Source organism: Triticum aestivum, chromosome 5D (assembly GCF_018294505.1).
Source record: "Triticum aestivum cultivar Chinese Spring chromosome 5D, IWGSC CS RefSeq v2.1, whole genome shotgun sequence".
In the NCBI taxonomy this organism is placed as follows: domain Eukaryota; kingdom Viridiplantae; phylum Streptophyta; class Magnoliopsida; order Poales; family Poaceae; genus Triticum; species Triticum aestivum.
Genome location: NC_057808.1, coordinates 434398911 through 434415328, shown reverse-complemented (window position 1 = coordinate 434415328; position 16418 = coordinate 434398911). Strand labels below are relative to the sequence as shown.

The following is a 16418-nucleotide window of genomic DNA, read 5'->3' as shown; positions in this document are numbered from 1 at the left end:
ACGAGGCGGAACCTTGGCGGAACCAATCTAGGGCTCCGGCAGAGCTGTTCTGCCGGGGACACTTCCCTCCGGGAGGGGGAAATCATCGCCATCGTCATCACCAACGCTCCTCTCATCGGGAGAGGGCAATCTCCATCAACATCTTCACCAGCACCATCTCCTCTCAAACCCTAGTTCATCTCTTGTATCCAATTCTTGTCTCTAAGTCTGGGATTGGTACCTGTAGGTTGCTAGTAGTGTTGATTACTCCTTGTAGTTGATGCTAGTTGGTTTATTTGGTGGAAGATCATATGTTCAGATCCTATATGCATATTAATACTCCTCTGATTATGAACATGAATATGCTTTGTGAGTAGTTACGTTTGTTCCTGAGGACATGGGAGAAGTCTTGCTATTAGTAGTCATGTGAATTTGGTATTCGTTCGATATTTTGATGAGATGTATGTTGTCTATCCTCTAGTGGTGTTATGTGAACGTCGACTACATAACACTTCACCATTATTTGGGCCTAGAGGAAGGCATTGGGAAGTAATAAGTAGATGATGGGTTGCTAGAGTGACAGAAGCTTAAACCCTAGTTTATGCGTTGCTTCGTAAGGGGCTGATTTGGATCCATATGTTTCATGCTATGGTTAGGTTTACCTTAATACTTTTGTTGTAGTTGCGGATGCTTGCAATAGAGGTTAATCATAAGTGGGATGCTTGTCCAAGTAAGGACAGCACCCAAGCACCGGTCCACCCACATATCAAATTATCAAAGTACCGAACGCGAATCATATGAACGTGATGAAAACTAGCTTGACGATAATTCCCATGTGTCCTCGGGAGCGCTTTTCTCTATATAAGAGTTTGTCCAGGCTTGTCCTTTGCTACAAAAAGGATTGGGCCACCTTGCTGCACTTTATTTACTTTTGTTACTTGTTGCTCGTTACAAATTATCCTATCACAAAACTATCTGTTACCTATAATTTCAGTGCTTGCAGAGAATACCTTGCTGAAAACCGCTTATCATTTCCTTCTGCTCCTCGTTGGGTTCGACACTCTTACTTATCGAAAGGACTACGATAGATCCCCTATACTTGTGGGTCATCAAGACTCTTTTCTGGCGCCGTTGCCGGGGAGTGAAGCGCCTTTGGTAGGTGGAATTTGGTAAGGAAAAATTTATATAGTGTGCTGAAATTTACTGTCACTTGTTACTATGGAAAGTAATCCTCTGAGGGGCTTGTTCGGGGTATCTTCACCCCGACCAGTAGAGCAAAGAGTTGCTCCTCAACCTACTGAACCTACTGAAAATGAAAATGTCCACTTTGAGATTCCTTCGGGTATGTTAGAAAAACTGCTAGCTAATCCTTTTGCAGGAGATGGAACAAAGCATCCTGATGAGCACCTAATATATGTGGATGAAGTTTGTGGATTATTTAAGCTTGCAGGTATACCCGGTGATGTTATTAAGAAGAAGGTCTTCCCTTTATCTTTGAAGGGAGATGCATTGACATGGTATAGGCTATGTGATGATACGGGATCATGGAACTACAAACGATTGAAATTGGAATTTCATCAGAAATTTTATCCTATGCATCTTGTTCATCGTGATCGCAATTATATATATAATTTTTGGCCTCGCGAAGGAGAAAGCATCGCTCAAGCTTGGGGGAGGCTTAAATCAATGTTATATTCATGCCCCAATCATGAGCTCCCAAGAGAAATAATTATTCAAAATTTTATGCTCGGCTTTCTGATAACAATCGCACCATGCTCGATACTTCTTGTGCTGGCTCTTTTATGATGAAGACTATTGAATTCAAATGGGATTTATTGGAAAGAATTAAACGCAACTCTGAAGATTGGGATCTCGACGAAGGTAAGGAGTCAGGTATGACACCTAAGTTTGATTGTGTTAAATCTTTTATGGATACCGATGTTTTCCGTAAATTTAGCACTAAATATGGACTTGACTCTGAGATAGTAGCTTCTTTCTGTGAATCTTTTGCTGCTCATGTTGATCTCCCTAAGGAGAAGTGGTTTAAATATCATCCTCCCATAGAAGTAAAAGTAGCTGCACCTATTAAAGTTGAAGAAAAGACTATCACTTATAATGATCCTATTGTTCCTACTTCTTATGTTGAGAAACCACCTTTCCCTGTTAGGATAAAGGATCATGCTAAAGCTTCAACTGTGGTTCGTAAAAGCAATATTAGAACTTATACACCTCCTGAGCAAATTAAAGTTGAACCTAATATTGCTATTGTTAAAGATCTCTTGTCTGATAATATTGATGGGCATGTTATTTATTTCTGTGATGAAACTGCTAGAATTGCCAAACCTTGTGCTAAAGATAAACATAGACCTGTGGTAGGCATGCCTGTTATTTCTGTTAAAATAGGAGATCATTGTTATCATGGCTTATGTGATATGGGTGCTAGTGCTAGTGCAATACCTATTGACTTATACAAAGAAATTATGCATGATATTGCACCTACTGAGTTAGAAGATATTGATGTCACAATTAAACTTGCCAATAGAGATACTATTTCACCAATGGGAATTGTTAGAGATGTTGAAGTCTTGTGTGGGAAAACTAAATATCCTGCTGATTTTCTTGTTCTTGGTTCCCCACAAGATAGCTTTTGTCCCATTATATTTGGTAGACCCTTCTTGAACACTGTTAATGCTAGGATAGACTGCGAAAAGGATGTTGTTACTATTGGTTTGGGTGATATGTCTCATGAGTTTAATTTCTCTAAATTTAGTAGACAACACCGTGAAGAGGAATTGCCTAGTAAGGATGAAATTATTGGTCTTGCTTCTATTGCCGTACCTCCTAGTGATCCTTTAGAACAATATTTGCTAGACCATGAAAATGATATGTTTATGAATGAAAGAAGGGAAATAGATGAAGTATTCTTTAAACAGGAACCTATCCTGAAACACAATTTGCCTGTTGAAATCCTAGGGGATCCTCCTCCACCCAAGGGTGATCCCGTGTTTGAGCTTAAACCGTTACCTGATACTCTTAAATATGCTTATCTTGATGAGAAAAAGATATATCCTGTTATTATTAGTGCTAACCTTTCAGAGCATGAAGAAGAGAGATTATTGAAAACTCTGAAGAAGCACCGTGCTGCTATTGGATATACTCTTGATGATCTTAAGGGCATTAGTCCCACTCTATGTCAACATAAAATAAATTTGGAGAAGATGCCAAACCAGTTCGTGATCATCAACGACGGCTGAATCCTAAGATGAAAGAAGTGGTAAGAAAGGAAATACTAAAGCTCCTTGAGGCAGGTATAATTTATCCCGTTGCTGATAGTCAGTGGGTAAGTCCTGTCCATTGTGTCCCTAAGAAGGGAGGTATTACTGTCGTTCCTAATGATAAAGATGAATTGATTCCGCAAAGAATTATTACAGGTTATAGGATGGTAATTGATTTCCGCAAATTAAATAAGGCTACTAAAAAGGATCATTACCCCTTACCTTTTATCGATCAAATGCTAGAAAGATTATCCAAACATACACATTTTTGCTTTCTAGATGGTTATTCTGGTTTCTCTCAAATACCTGTGTCAGCCAATGATCAATCAAAGACCACTTTTACTTGCCCTTTTGGTACTTTTGCTTATAGACGTATGCCTTTTGGTTTATGTAATGCACCTGCTACCTTTCAAAGATGCATGATGGCTATATTCTCTGACTTTTGTGAAAAGATTTGTGAGGTTTTCATGGACGATTTCTCCGTCTATGGATCCTCTTTTGATGATTGCTTGAGCAACCTTGATCGAGTTTTGCAGAGATGTGAAGAAACTAATCTTGTCTTGAATTGGGAAAAGTGCCACTTTATGGTTAATGAAGGTATTGTCTTGGGGCATAAAGTTTCTGAAAGAGGTATTGAAGTTGATAAAGCCAAGGTTGATGCTATTGAAAAGATGCCATGTCCCAAGGACATCAAAGGTATAAGAAGTTTCCTTGGTCACGCCGGTTTTTATAGGAGGTTCATTAAGGACTTCTCAAAAATTTCTCGGCCTCTGACTAATTTATTACAAAAAGATATACCATTTGTCTTTGATGATGATTGTGTAGAAGCATTTGAAATACTTAAGAAAGCATTGATCTCTGCACCTATTGTTCAGCCACCTGATTGGAATTTACCCTTTGAAATTATGTGTGATGCTAGTGATTATGCTGTAGGTGCTGTTCTAGGGCAAAGAGTTGATAAGAAATTAAATGTTATTCAATATGCTAGTAAAACTCTAGACAATGCTCAGAGAAATTATGCTACTACTGAAAAAGAATTCTTAGCAGTTGTATTTGCTTGTGATAAGTTCAGACCTTATATTGTTGATTCTAAAGTAACTATTCACACTGATCATGCTGCTATTAAATATCTTATGGAAAAGAAAGATGCTAAACCTAGACTTATTAGATGGGTTCTCTTGCTACAAGAATTTGATTTGCATATTATTGATAGAAAGGGAGCTGAGAACCCCGTTGCAGACAACTTGTCTAGGTTAGAAAATGTTCTTGATGACCCACTACCTATTGATGATAGCTTTCCTGATGAGCAATTAAATGTCATAAATACTTCTCGTACTGCTCCATGGTATGCTGATTATGCTAATTACATTGTTGCTAAATTTATACCACCTAGTTTCACATACCAGCAAAAGAAAAAGTTTTTCTATGATTTGAGACATTACTTTTGGGATGACCCACATCTTTATAAAGAAGGAGTAGATGGTGTTATTAGACGTTGTGTACCTGAGCATGAACAGGAACAGATCCTACGCAAGTGTCACTCCGAGGCTTATGGAGGACACCACGCTGGAGATAGAACTGCACATAAGGTATTGCAATCCGGTTTTTATTGGCCTACTCTCTTCAAGGATGCCCGTAAGTTTGTCTTATCTTGTGATGAATGTCAAAGAATTGGTAATATTAGTAGACGTCAAGAAATGCCTATGAATTATTCACTTGTTATTGAACCATTTGATGTTTGGGGCTTTGATTATATGGGACCTTTTCCTGCCTCTAATGGATACACACATATTTTAGTTGCTGTTGATTACGTTACTAAGTGGGTAGAAGCTATTCCAACTAGTAGTGCTGATCATAACACTTCTATTAAAATGCTTAAAGAAGTTATTTTTCCGAGGTTTGGAGTCCCTAGATATTTAATGACTGATGGTGGTTCACATTTTATTCATGGTGCTTTCCGTAAAATGCTTGCTAAATATGATGTTAATCATAGAATTGCATCTCCTTATCACCCACAGTCTAGTGGTCAAGTAGAATTGAGTAATAGAGAGCTCAAATTAATTTTGCAAAAGACTGTTAATAGATCTAGAAAGAATTGGTCCAAGAAACTTGATGATGCATTATGGGCCTATAGAACTGCATATAAAAATCCTATGGGTATGTCTCCGTATAAAATGGTTTATGGAAAAGCATGTCACTTACCTCTCGAACTAGAACATAAGGCATATTGGGCTATTAAAGAGCTCAATTATGATTTCAAACTTGCCGGTGAGAAGAGGTTATTTGACATTAGCTCACTTGATGAATGGAGAACCCAAGCCTATGAGAATGCCAAGTTGTTTAAAGAAAAAGTTAAAAGATGGCATGACAAAAGGATACAAAAGCGTGAGTTTAATGTAGGTGATTATGTATTGCTATACAACTCTCGTTTAAGATTTTTTGCAGGAAAACTTCTCTCTAAATGGGAAGGCCCTTACGTTATCGAGGAGGTCTATCGTTCCGGTGCCATAAAAATCAACAACTTCGAAGGCACAAATCCGAAGGTGGTGAACGGTCAAAGAATCAAACATTATATCTCAGGTAATCCTATAAATGTTGAAACCAATGTTATTGAAACCGTAACCCCGGAGGAATACATAAGGGACACTTTCCGGAACGTTTCAGACTCCGAAAAGGAATAGGTATGTGGTACGGTAAGTAAACCGACTCCAAAACAGTTCTAATGGCAATTTTCTCCGTTTTGGAATATTTAGAAAAATAGAAAAATAAGAAGCAGTCCGGGAAGGACACGGGGCCTCCATGAGGGTGGAGGGTGCGCCCTACCCTACTGGGCGTGCCCCCTACCTCGTGGGCACCTCGTGTGCTCTCCGGACTCCGTTTTCTTGCATGTTACGTATTTTGGTCGGTAAAAATTCATTATATAATCTCCCGAAGGTTTTGACTCCTGTATCACGCAATTGTCCTCTATTCTTGTTTCGAGCTGTTTTCTGTCAGGGTTGTCAAGGCCAGGCATCATGTCGTCCCCCTCCTCCAACAATGGTGACAACGATGCTTGGCTAATGAAGATAGAGCTGAAGAGGGAAGAACCCATGGAGATCAACAAGGATGAAGGGATCAAGAAGGCCATGGAGGACCAAGTTCCGGCAACAGAAGACATCCTTCAACTTGATCACAATCTTCTTACCCCAACTGAGATCGAAGCTTTCAAGATGATTGAGCTAGCTCGTATACAAAACAAGTATCTCACACGTGAAAATATTTTGTTGAAGGAGCATATTGTCGCACTCAAGGGCATTAGCCGCAAGCTGGAGGATCTCTTACGCTCGATGTGCGACTACCCATCATCACCACCATCCTCTTCACCAGCAAAGGAGACATAATCACATGGGTATGGGCACGCCCCTTGGCAACTGCCAAGCTTGGGGGAGATGCCCCGGTATCGTATCACCATCACACACCTATCTTTACCGTTTTTCTTAGTTTGATCCTTTTAGTAATATCTTGATCTAGTAGAATAAAGTTTTGGTATGATCTAGTTTTGAGTTTTGCTTTATGATCTCTCTATGTAATCGAGTCCGTGAGCTATATATAATAAAGATTAGTGTTGAGTCAAGGGCTTGATTATTTTGCCATGATCTTGAGTGAATAAAAGAAAAGAGAAAAGAATAAAAAGAAATAAAGAGATCATATTGATCTTATTGAGAGTAATGACTTCACATAGAAAGAGTATGATGATTAAAAGTTGTTGAGAGTTGACAAACATAGCTTTGGTCATCGTTGCAATTAATAGGAAGTAATAAAGAAAGAGAGGTTTCACATATAAATATACTATCTTGGACATCTTTTATGATTGGGAGCACTCATTAAAATATGACATGCTAAAGAGTTGATGTTGGACAAGGAAGACAACGTAATGGGTTATGTTTTCTTATATCTGAGATAAAGTATATTGTCATGGATCATCCAACATGTTGAGCTTGCCTTTCCCCCTCATGCTAGCCAAATTCTTTGCACCAAGTAGAGATACTACTTGTGCTTCCAAAAACCCTTAAACCAGTTTTGCCATGAGAGTCCACCATATCTACCTATGGATTGAGTAAGATCCTTCAAGTAAGTTGTCATCGGTGCAAGCAATAAAAATTGCTCTCTAAATATGTATGATTGATTGGTGTGGAGGAAATAAGCTTTATACGATCTTGTGATGTGGAAGAAATAAAAGCGACGGACTGCATAATAAAGGTTCATATCACAAGTGGCAATATAAAGTGACGTTCTTTCGCATTAAGATTTTGTGCATCCAACCCTGAAAGCGCATGGCAACCTCTGCTTCCCTCTGCGAAGGGCCTATCTTTTATTATTATCTTCTACCTTATGCAAGAGTCATGGTGATCTTCACCTTTCCTTTTTACATTTTATCCTTTGGCAAGCACAGGATGTTGGAAAGATCCTGATATATATATCTAATTGGATGTGGGTTAGCATGAATTATTATTGTTGACATTACCCTTGAGGTAAAAGGTTGGGAGGCGAAACTATAAGCCCCTATCTTTCTCTATGTCCGATTAAAACTCCATAACCACAAGTATTGCGTGAGTGTTAGCAATTATGAAAGACTAAATGATAGTTGAGTATGTGGACTTGCTAGAAAGCTCTGACATAGACTCTTTCTGATGTTATGATAAATTGCAATTGCTTCAATGACTGAGATTATAGTTTGTTGGTTCTCAATAAAGTTTCTGATTCATACTTTGCATTGTGAATAGATTATTACTTGAGCATAAGAAATCATATGACCATATCCATTTATGTTGTTGTTATGAGAATAATCATGCTGCCCTCATGTCCGTATTTTATTTTATCGACACCTCTACCTCTAAACATGTGGACATATTTATCGTTATCGGCTTTCGCTTGAGGACAAGCGAGGTCTAAGCTTGGGGGAGTTGATACGTCCATTTTGCATCATGCTTTTATATCGATATTTATTGCATTATGGGCTGCTATTACACATTATGTCACAATACATATGCCTATTCTCTCTTATTTTACAAGGTTTACATAAGGAGGGAGAATGCCGGCAGCTGGAATTCTGGGCTGGAAAAGGAGCAAATATTAGAGACCTATTCTGCACAACTCCAAAAGTCCTGAAACTCCACGAAAGTTATTTTTGGAAATAATAAAAAATATGAGCGGAAGAAATACGTCAGGGGGCCTCCACCTGTCCACGAGGGTGGGGGGCGGGCCCTACCCCCCTGGGCGCGCCCCCTGCCTCGTGGGGCCCTTGTTGGCCCTCCGGTGACCATCTTCTGCTATATGAAGTCTTTCGTCCGAAGAAAAATCATAAGCAAGCTTTCGGGACGAGACTCCGCCGCCACGAGGCGGAACCTTGGCGGAACCAATCTAGGGCTCCGGCAGAGCTGTTCTGCCGGGGACACTTCCCTCCGGGAGGGGGAAATCATCGCCATCGTCATCACCAACGCTCCTCTCATCGGGAGAGGGCAATCTCCATCAACATCTTCACCAGCACCATCTCCTCTCAAACCCTAGTTCATCTCTTGTATCCAATTCTTGTCTCTAAGTCTGGGATTGGTACCTGTAGGTTGCTAGTAGTGTTGATTACTCCTTGTAGTTGATGCTAGTTGGTTTATTTGGTGGAAGATCATATGTTCAGATCCTATATGCATATTAATACTCCTCTGATTATGAACATGAATATGCTTTGTGAGTAGTTACGTTTGTTCCTGAGGACATGGGAGAAGTCTTGCTATTAGTAGTCATGTGAATTTGGTATTCGTTCGATATTTTGATGAGATGTATGTTGTCTATCCTCTAGTGGTGTTATGTGAACGTCGACTACATAACACTTCACCATTATTTGGGCCTAGAGGAAGGCATTGGGAAGTAATAAGTAGATGATGGGTTGCTAGAGTGACAGAAGCTTAAACCCTAGTTTATGCGTTGCTTCGTAAGGGGCTGATTTGGATCCATATGTTTCATGCTATGGTTAGGTTTACCTTAATACTTTTGTTGTAGTTGCGGATGCTTGCAATAGAGGTTAATCATAAGTGGGATGCTTGTCCAAGTAAGGACAGCACCCAAGCACCGGTCCACCCACATATCAAATTATCAAAGTACCGAACGCGAATCATATGAACGTGATGAAAACTAGCTTGACGATAATTCCCATGTGTCCTCGGGAGCGCTTTTCTCTATATAAGAGTTTGTTCAGGCTTGTCCTTTGCTACAAAAAGGATTGGGCCACCTTGCTGCACTTTATTTACTTTTGTTACTTGTTGATCGTTACAAATTATCCTATCACAAAACTATCTGTTACCTATAATTTCAGTGCTTGCAGAGAATACCTTGCTGAGAACCGCTTATCGTTTCCTTCTGCTCCTCGTTGGGTTCGACACTCTTACTTATCGAAAGGACTACGATAGATCCCCTATACTTGTGGGTCATCAGCCATCCAACCGTAGCCACATACATTTTAAACCGAATTTCAACTAACCAGACGATTTCATCAAACTTGATGGAATTCATCAAAGTTTAGATAGAAAATAACACAAAACATTCATAAATAGCATGCAAATATGTCTAGTACAACAATAGTTCAAATTCAACGAGATTTAACCTGATGTTCAACAAGTTTTTCACGGATGGATCATGTTATCCCACACATACTGCCCCTAGAGTTTCACCCAACAATGTATGTGCGTGAATGGTTTGTCCTCTGACCAGTAGTACATCATGGCAGCGCGTGCATACTACACAACATGTAGAGAAACAATGAGTGAATGAATCAATCAAGAACACATAGAGGGAGCAAAACTTACAAACTCCATGGTCGACACACGCAACGGCCACATTGCCTCCGAGCGATCAATCGGGCCACAATACTTCATGACGGAGTTTTGGATGTGTGCCATCGATACGCTAAGGACTTGACACTGCGTTCATGGATGATGTGCATGCCATAGGGCGCAATGTGCTTTCGCGCAGGAAACGAACCATGCACGCGCTGCCAAAAGGCCTCCCTTCCGCTCCTGCCTACGAAATCCATAGATACGGCCAACCACGCATCGCACAACAACTCGCCCTCCTTCACCGAGTACCTCGCCATCCTTGCTACTCTAAATAATGACATGGAGTTCGAAAATAAGCTCAATGGCAGACCGAACACCTGACGGGCGTGGTGTCCGTCATGGACCGCCTTGGCGGGATTGGGGTGGGGAGGGTTCCTCGCTACCGACGAATCCTAGGTGGACGGCCATGGGTGGGGGCTGCAGACGTCCGACAATGCCTGGGCGGCGTCCTGAGAGTACAACAACGGTGTCAGACGAGGAGGGTGCAGATGCAAACCAAGGGGGAGGGGGCAATGGCGGAGTGGAATATAATGGGACCGTGAGGGAGGATTTGAGTGGGCAGGGGGTGTCGGAGTCCTATGTGGAGGCGGTCTGGACTCCCGCAAAGCTCCCCCTAGTTTGTTTCTAATTTGCAGGGAAAATGATGTCCGAACCTCTCCGCGGACCGATAGGGTACCGCGTTGAATGGCGGCATGGGTCCAGACAACTCGGTCTGGACGGATGCGGGCGGTTAGATGCCCTTAGTAGTAAAAATGGATGAAAGTGTCACAACAGAAACGAAATTCAGGCTGAATGTTAGATAAGAAAGAAAAGGGTTTGAATGTCAAATAGGAAAACAAAATTTATGGCAGCCTTTAGAGAAACTCCAACGCGCCGACCCATTTTGTCCGTGCGCGTTCGTTTGGGTCGGCGTGGACAGAAAAGTCGGCCCAACGCACTGACCCAAACGGACGCGCGTCCGCTTTTCGTCTGCCTGCTAACCCATTCCCGACCCAATTTTGAGCCTCATTTGCATCGACGCGGACACAAAACGGACGCGCGCGACGCCCGCCTACTCCCCCTAGCCCGCTAGTCGATGGCACATTGACCATCCTCTCCCATTCCAACAGCAAACCCTCGCCCGCTTCCATCAGCGACGCCGCCGCCGCCCATTTTTCCGGTGCCTCCAGCAGCCGGTGCCGCACACATCTCCCCCCAACCCAGCCACCTCCCACGTCGCTGCCACAACCGTCTCGTCGCCGGGGCTCCGAAAGCTTCCCACCCCACCTCCCCCGACGCCGCCGTGACTAGGAAGCCGCCTCGTCGCCCCGACCAGCTCCTTCGCCCTGACGCCGGCAGACTCGTCAGATGCCTCCAGGCCATCCACCTGGTCCAAGGGAGGCGCGCGTATCTTCGTCGGCCAGCTCCTTTGTCGACGCCCGCAAGCTGTTCGACAGTTTGCCAAGGTACAAAATGGACTCCGTCGACAAGTTCTTTTCCATAATTTCCTTTGCAACTCCCACGATTCCTCGTCCGATGATGAGGAGGAGATCTTGGATACCGTGTTGGTCCATCACCATCTTAATAGCCAGCCGCCGTTCTTCCGTGGCTCCATTCCGGGGCACCTTCCGGCATTGAATCGCAACCGAGAGAGCGGACACTTCCTTCTTTGGAAGGACTACTTTGACACAACCTACCCGCTGTTCAAACATCAAAAATTCCAGCCGTATGAGTAGGCATCTTTTCAACCGTATTAGAGAGGGGGTGGTCGGGTACGATGACTATTTCGAGTGCAAAGAGGATGCCCTTGGAAAGATTGGCTTCTCCTCTTATCAGAAATACACTGCAGCCGTCCGGATGCTTGTATATGGAGTGCCCGGCGATCTCATTGATAAGTACGTCCGTATGAGCGAGTCTACATGCCAAGACTCCATGTACAAGTTCTGCAAGGCTGTAATTGCTGTGTTTGGCCTTGAATACTTGAGAGAGCCGACTCCTCAAGATACAACCCGCTTGTTGGCGATCAATGCCAGCGGAGGCTTCCCAGGAATGCTTGGTAGCATAGACTGCATGCATTGGGAGTGGAAGAATTGCCCTTCTGCTTGGCAAGGGCAATATAAGGGCCATGTCAGGGCTTGCACTGTCATACTTGAGGCCGTGGCATCAAAAGATCTTTGGATCTGGCACTCTTTCTTCGGCATGGCCGGATCACACAATGATATCAACGTGCTTCAACGCTCGCCGGTGTTTGCAAGGCTTGCCGAAGGCAACAGCCCGCCTACGAATGTTACCATCAACGGCCACAACTACGACAAAGGATACTACCTAGGTGACGGTATCTATTCTCAGTGGACCACTATTGTGAAGACAATCCCCAACCCCGTCGGAGAGAAGAGGAAAATATTTGCCCAAGAGCAAGAGAGTGCTAGGAAGGACGTCGAGCGTGCCTTTGGTGTTTTGCAATCTTGATGGGGCATCGTTTGGTATACTGCTAGGACTTGGAGCACGAAGAAGCTGTGGGAGGTGATGACTGCTTGTGTGATCATGCACAATATGATCGTAGAAGATGAGCACCCGGAACATATCTACGATTAAGGGTTTCAGTTTCAGGGTGAGAATGGTGTGCCGTTTGAACAGTTCACCCGATTTCATCATGAAATGCGTGATTGAGAAACTCACATGCAACTACAAAATGATTTGATTGAGCATATGTGGGCCCATGTTGGCAACCAATAGATGTATCCTTTTTATTTGGTTTGTAAAACTATGTGAGAACAATTTAATTTATATTCATTTCTTAAAAATAATAATTTATATTCGGGCTTGTAAAACTATCCCGTTGGAGTTGCTCTTAAGGAATTGTCTTCACGCGCAGGAAGGACCTGCCAGTTCGTGTGCACACCACAGTCCACAGCCGCCGTCACAAACTTGCGCTTGGCTTCCTCGAATGCTGCCGGAACGTGCGTACAGTACAGGCAGCAGGCCTTTGAAAAAACGAACGCAGGTTGCTTGCTTGGGCGACGCGCCGACGACTTGCTACATATGCATCCGTGGTGCTCTCTGAACCACGGACCCGTTGCTCCATTTTGACGGCCATTCGCTATATATCCGGGTCGCCGGGCACGCCATACATTCGCTGCTTCAGGCGACGCCTCTGATCCGATCGGAGCAGTCCATGGACCTCCGGCAGCACACCATCCAGCTCAGTGCGACTCATGGCGCAGCGGCGTCGCAGCCGGGCGATGGCGGCGCGATGAGCTCCGAGCTGTACCTCGCCGTGTGCGGGGGGAAGAAGGAGGAGGCCATGGCGCTGCTTCGGCGACCGCACTACGGCGGCGCTCCTGCCGATGATCGGGCTGCTGGTAATGTTCACCTCTCTGCTGGCTCTAGCTGTTCCATCTATGATCATCCGTGCGTTCACATAATTAGAGTATTTTTTTTTCTGTTCGCCGGTCAAAGTCAAACCTCAGGTTCTCCGGCCAGGGCTTTTGAAGTTATTTTAATCTCATACCCACTCAAACTTACAGTTATTCATCTACAGTACAATTGAAATTTGGATTCATTTTATTCATGCGAATTGGATTTGGAGAGAAAGGGTGCATTCTTTCGTTTTATAGAACAAAAAAGAAGGGCATTTCATCAGGTTGCTCGTAATGTTCACCTAACTTCTGGCTGCTGGATCTCCGGTCATCCGTACGTTCACACATTTGAGAGCATTTTTTTTTTCTGTTCACACCGATCATGGTCAAACCAATTTTGAGTCACTGCCATCGGGGCAGGTTTGGTACGGGGAGGGGGTCAACTGCAGGCAAAGTTCAAGCACACACCCATTAGGTCCACATTTGATTATTTGAACACCACCGTAAATCGTAAACTTTATGGAAGCTTGGGTTCCCTTTCGGTTCGACCGAATTGCTACAATTTCTATCTGATCTTTTTTTTTTCGAATTCCTACCAGAGTTTGAGCAAATTTGGCAAAAGTTCAAGCAATGTCTAGGTTTGGCCCAATTCATGTGTCACCGGTAATTTGCAAACAAAAGGAAAAAGTGTGTGATCGATACATTTTAGCCGATATGCGAACATCTTGGTGCCTAGTGATTTAACTGAGATTTCGAAATTCCATGTGAAATTTCATTCAAAACGGGAACACAAATGTTTTTCTTAGGAAGGAAACTAAACCACATATATATTGAATTGCTTCAGGCATACACCAGGTGAGCGCAAAGAGGAACAACGTTCTTCACTTAGCCGCGGAGCACGGGCACGACGAGCTGATCCACGATCTCGTCAGCTTCGGGGGCAAGAGCTTGCTCTCTGCACAGAACTCTGCTCTCGACACGCCTCTGCACTGCGCGGCGAGGGCGGGGCACTGCAAGGCCGTGTCCGTCCTCGTCCAGCTCGCGATGGACTACGGAGACGAGAGCACGCTGTGGTGCAAGAACGCGGCTGGGGACACGGCCCTTCATCTGGCAGCGAGGCTCGGCCATGGCGTGGCGGTGGAGGCCATGGTCTCCGCGGCGTCCGGGCTGGCGTCCGAGGTCAACGACGCCGGCGTGTCGCCGCTGTACTTGGCGGTGATGAGCAGGTCGGTGCCCGCCGTCAGAGCGATAACGACGAACTGCAGGGACGCGTCGGCTGCCGGCCCGAGCTCGCAGAATGCGCTGCATGCCGCCGTCTTCCAGGGCTCAGGTCAGCTAGCCAGCGAGCTCCCCCTTGATCCCGTTGTATTTGTTGAAACTCGGCTGATATATCTGAACTTTGTTAGAAATGGTTAGCCTGCTCCTGGAGTGGAAGCCACGCGGCCCATCCCTGGCTAGCCAAGCGGACGACACGGGCAGCACCCCGCTCCATTTCGCCTCCTCCGACGGCGACCGCTCCGTCGTAGGTGCCATCCTGAGCGCGTCGCCGCCGTGCGCGGTGCGCGTGAGGGACTCTGCCGGCCTCTCTGCTCTCCACGTCGCGGCCGGGATGGGCCACGCCCGCGTCGCCAGGGCGCTGATAGAGGCCTGCCCGGACGCTACCGAGCTCCAGGACGACCGCGGCGGAACCTTCGTGCACGCCGCGGCCATGGGAGGCCACTCTGAGGTCGTGCGGCTCGCCATCAAGAAGCCCATGCTGGGCGGCGGCGGCCTCCTGAACACGCAGGACGGGGACGGCAACACGCCTCTCCACCTGGCGGTGGCCGCGCGGGAGCCGGCCATCGCGGAGGCCCTGCTGTGGACGGGCCAGGTGCGAGCCGAGGTGACGAACAACGACGGCCACACGCCGCTGGACCTCGCCGCGAAATCGACTGATTTCTACTCCATGGTGAGCCTGGTGGTGACACTGACGGCATTCGGGGCGCAGTTCCGTCCGCAGAGGCGGGACCACGTGCAGCGATGGGACAGCCGCAACATAACAAAGGCGATAGAGAAGACGTCCGACAGCCTCGCGGTGGTCGCCGTCCTCGTCGCCGGCGTCGCCTTCACCGCCGCCAACAACCTGCCCGGATCGTACGAGCAGGAGGGGAACACAAAAGGGATGGCGGTCCTCCGGAGGATGACCATCTTCAAATGCTTCCTCATCCTGGACAGCGTCGCCCTGGTGACCTCCATTCTCGCGGTGGTCCTGCTCGTCTACGGCAAGGCCTCGCGCTCCGCCCGGTCGTGGAAAAGCTTCGCGGCGGCACTGCATTGCATATGGATGTCCCTGATCAGCATGCTCCTGGCATTCTACGCGGCGATAGCAGCCGTGACGAGCGCCGTGGGGGTCTACGACATCAGGGTCTTCGTCGTGAATCTCGTCCTTGTCGTGCTCTTCATCGTGCTCTCCGCCTTTGTCAGCCCTCCGGTGTCGCACCTCATAATGTGCAAGTTCCTGTGGCAATGCGGTTTCAGAGGACGCCAAGGTGGTGTCGTCCGCAGGCGTATCAGCCAACAATATCCAGTGGTGGGCGCTTTTGTCTTCAACCTGCTTTTATTCAGAGCTGCGCATTATGTTATACTGTTCGCTGGCTTTATCATTGTCTCGACCCTGCGTGGCGGCTCCGATGTTACTTAGAGCATGGTTAATAGTACAGCAAGTTGTTGGCTATATGTTATTGACATATTATTTATAGTTAATTTTATAGTCAGCATGTATAGTGTAGTCAGTTGTAAATAGATATCACTTTGTTAATATCTTACACACTTTAGAGCAACTTCAATGGGGTGACCCAAACGGATGGCGCATTTGTCCGCTTTTTGTCCGTTTGGGTCGGCCGCCCGCCCGGCGTCCGCAAAGTTTTGCATTTGGGTCGGCAATGCGTCCAACGCGCCGACCCATTTCATGTCCGCATTCA

General features: G+C 45.3%; 1 protein-coding gene across 1 annotated transcript; it reads left to right on the top strand.

Moving 5' to 3' along the window:
* Positions 1-13159: 13159 nt before the first annotated feature.
* Positions 13160-16211, top strand: LOC123125317 (ankyrin repeat-containing protein At2g01680). The gene is made up of 3 exons (XM_044545830.1): positions 13160-13461; positions 14303-14788; positions 14865-16211. The coding sequence occupies exons 1-3, from the start codon at positions 13275-13277 to the stop codon at positions 16136-16138; spliced, it is 1947 nt and encodes a 648-aa protein (XP_044401765.1). The 5' UTR covers positions 13160-13274; the 3' UTR covers positions 16139-16211.
* Positions 16212-16418: the final 207 nt, after the last annotated feature.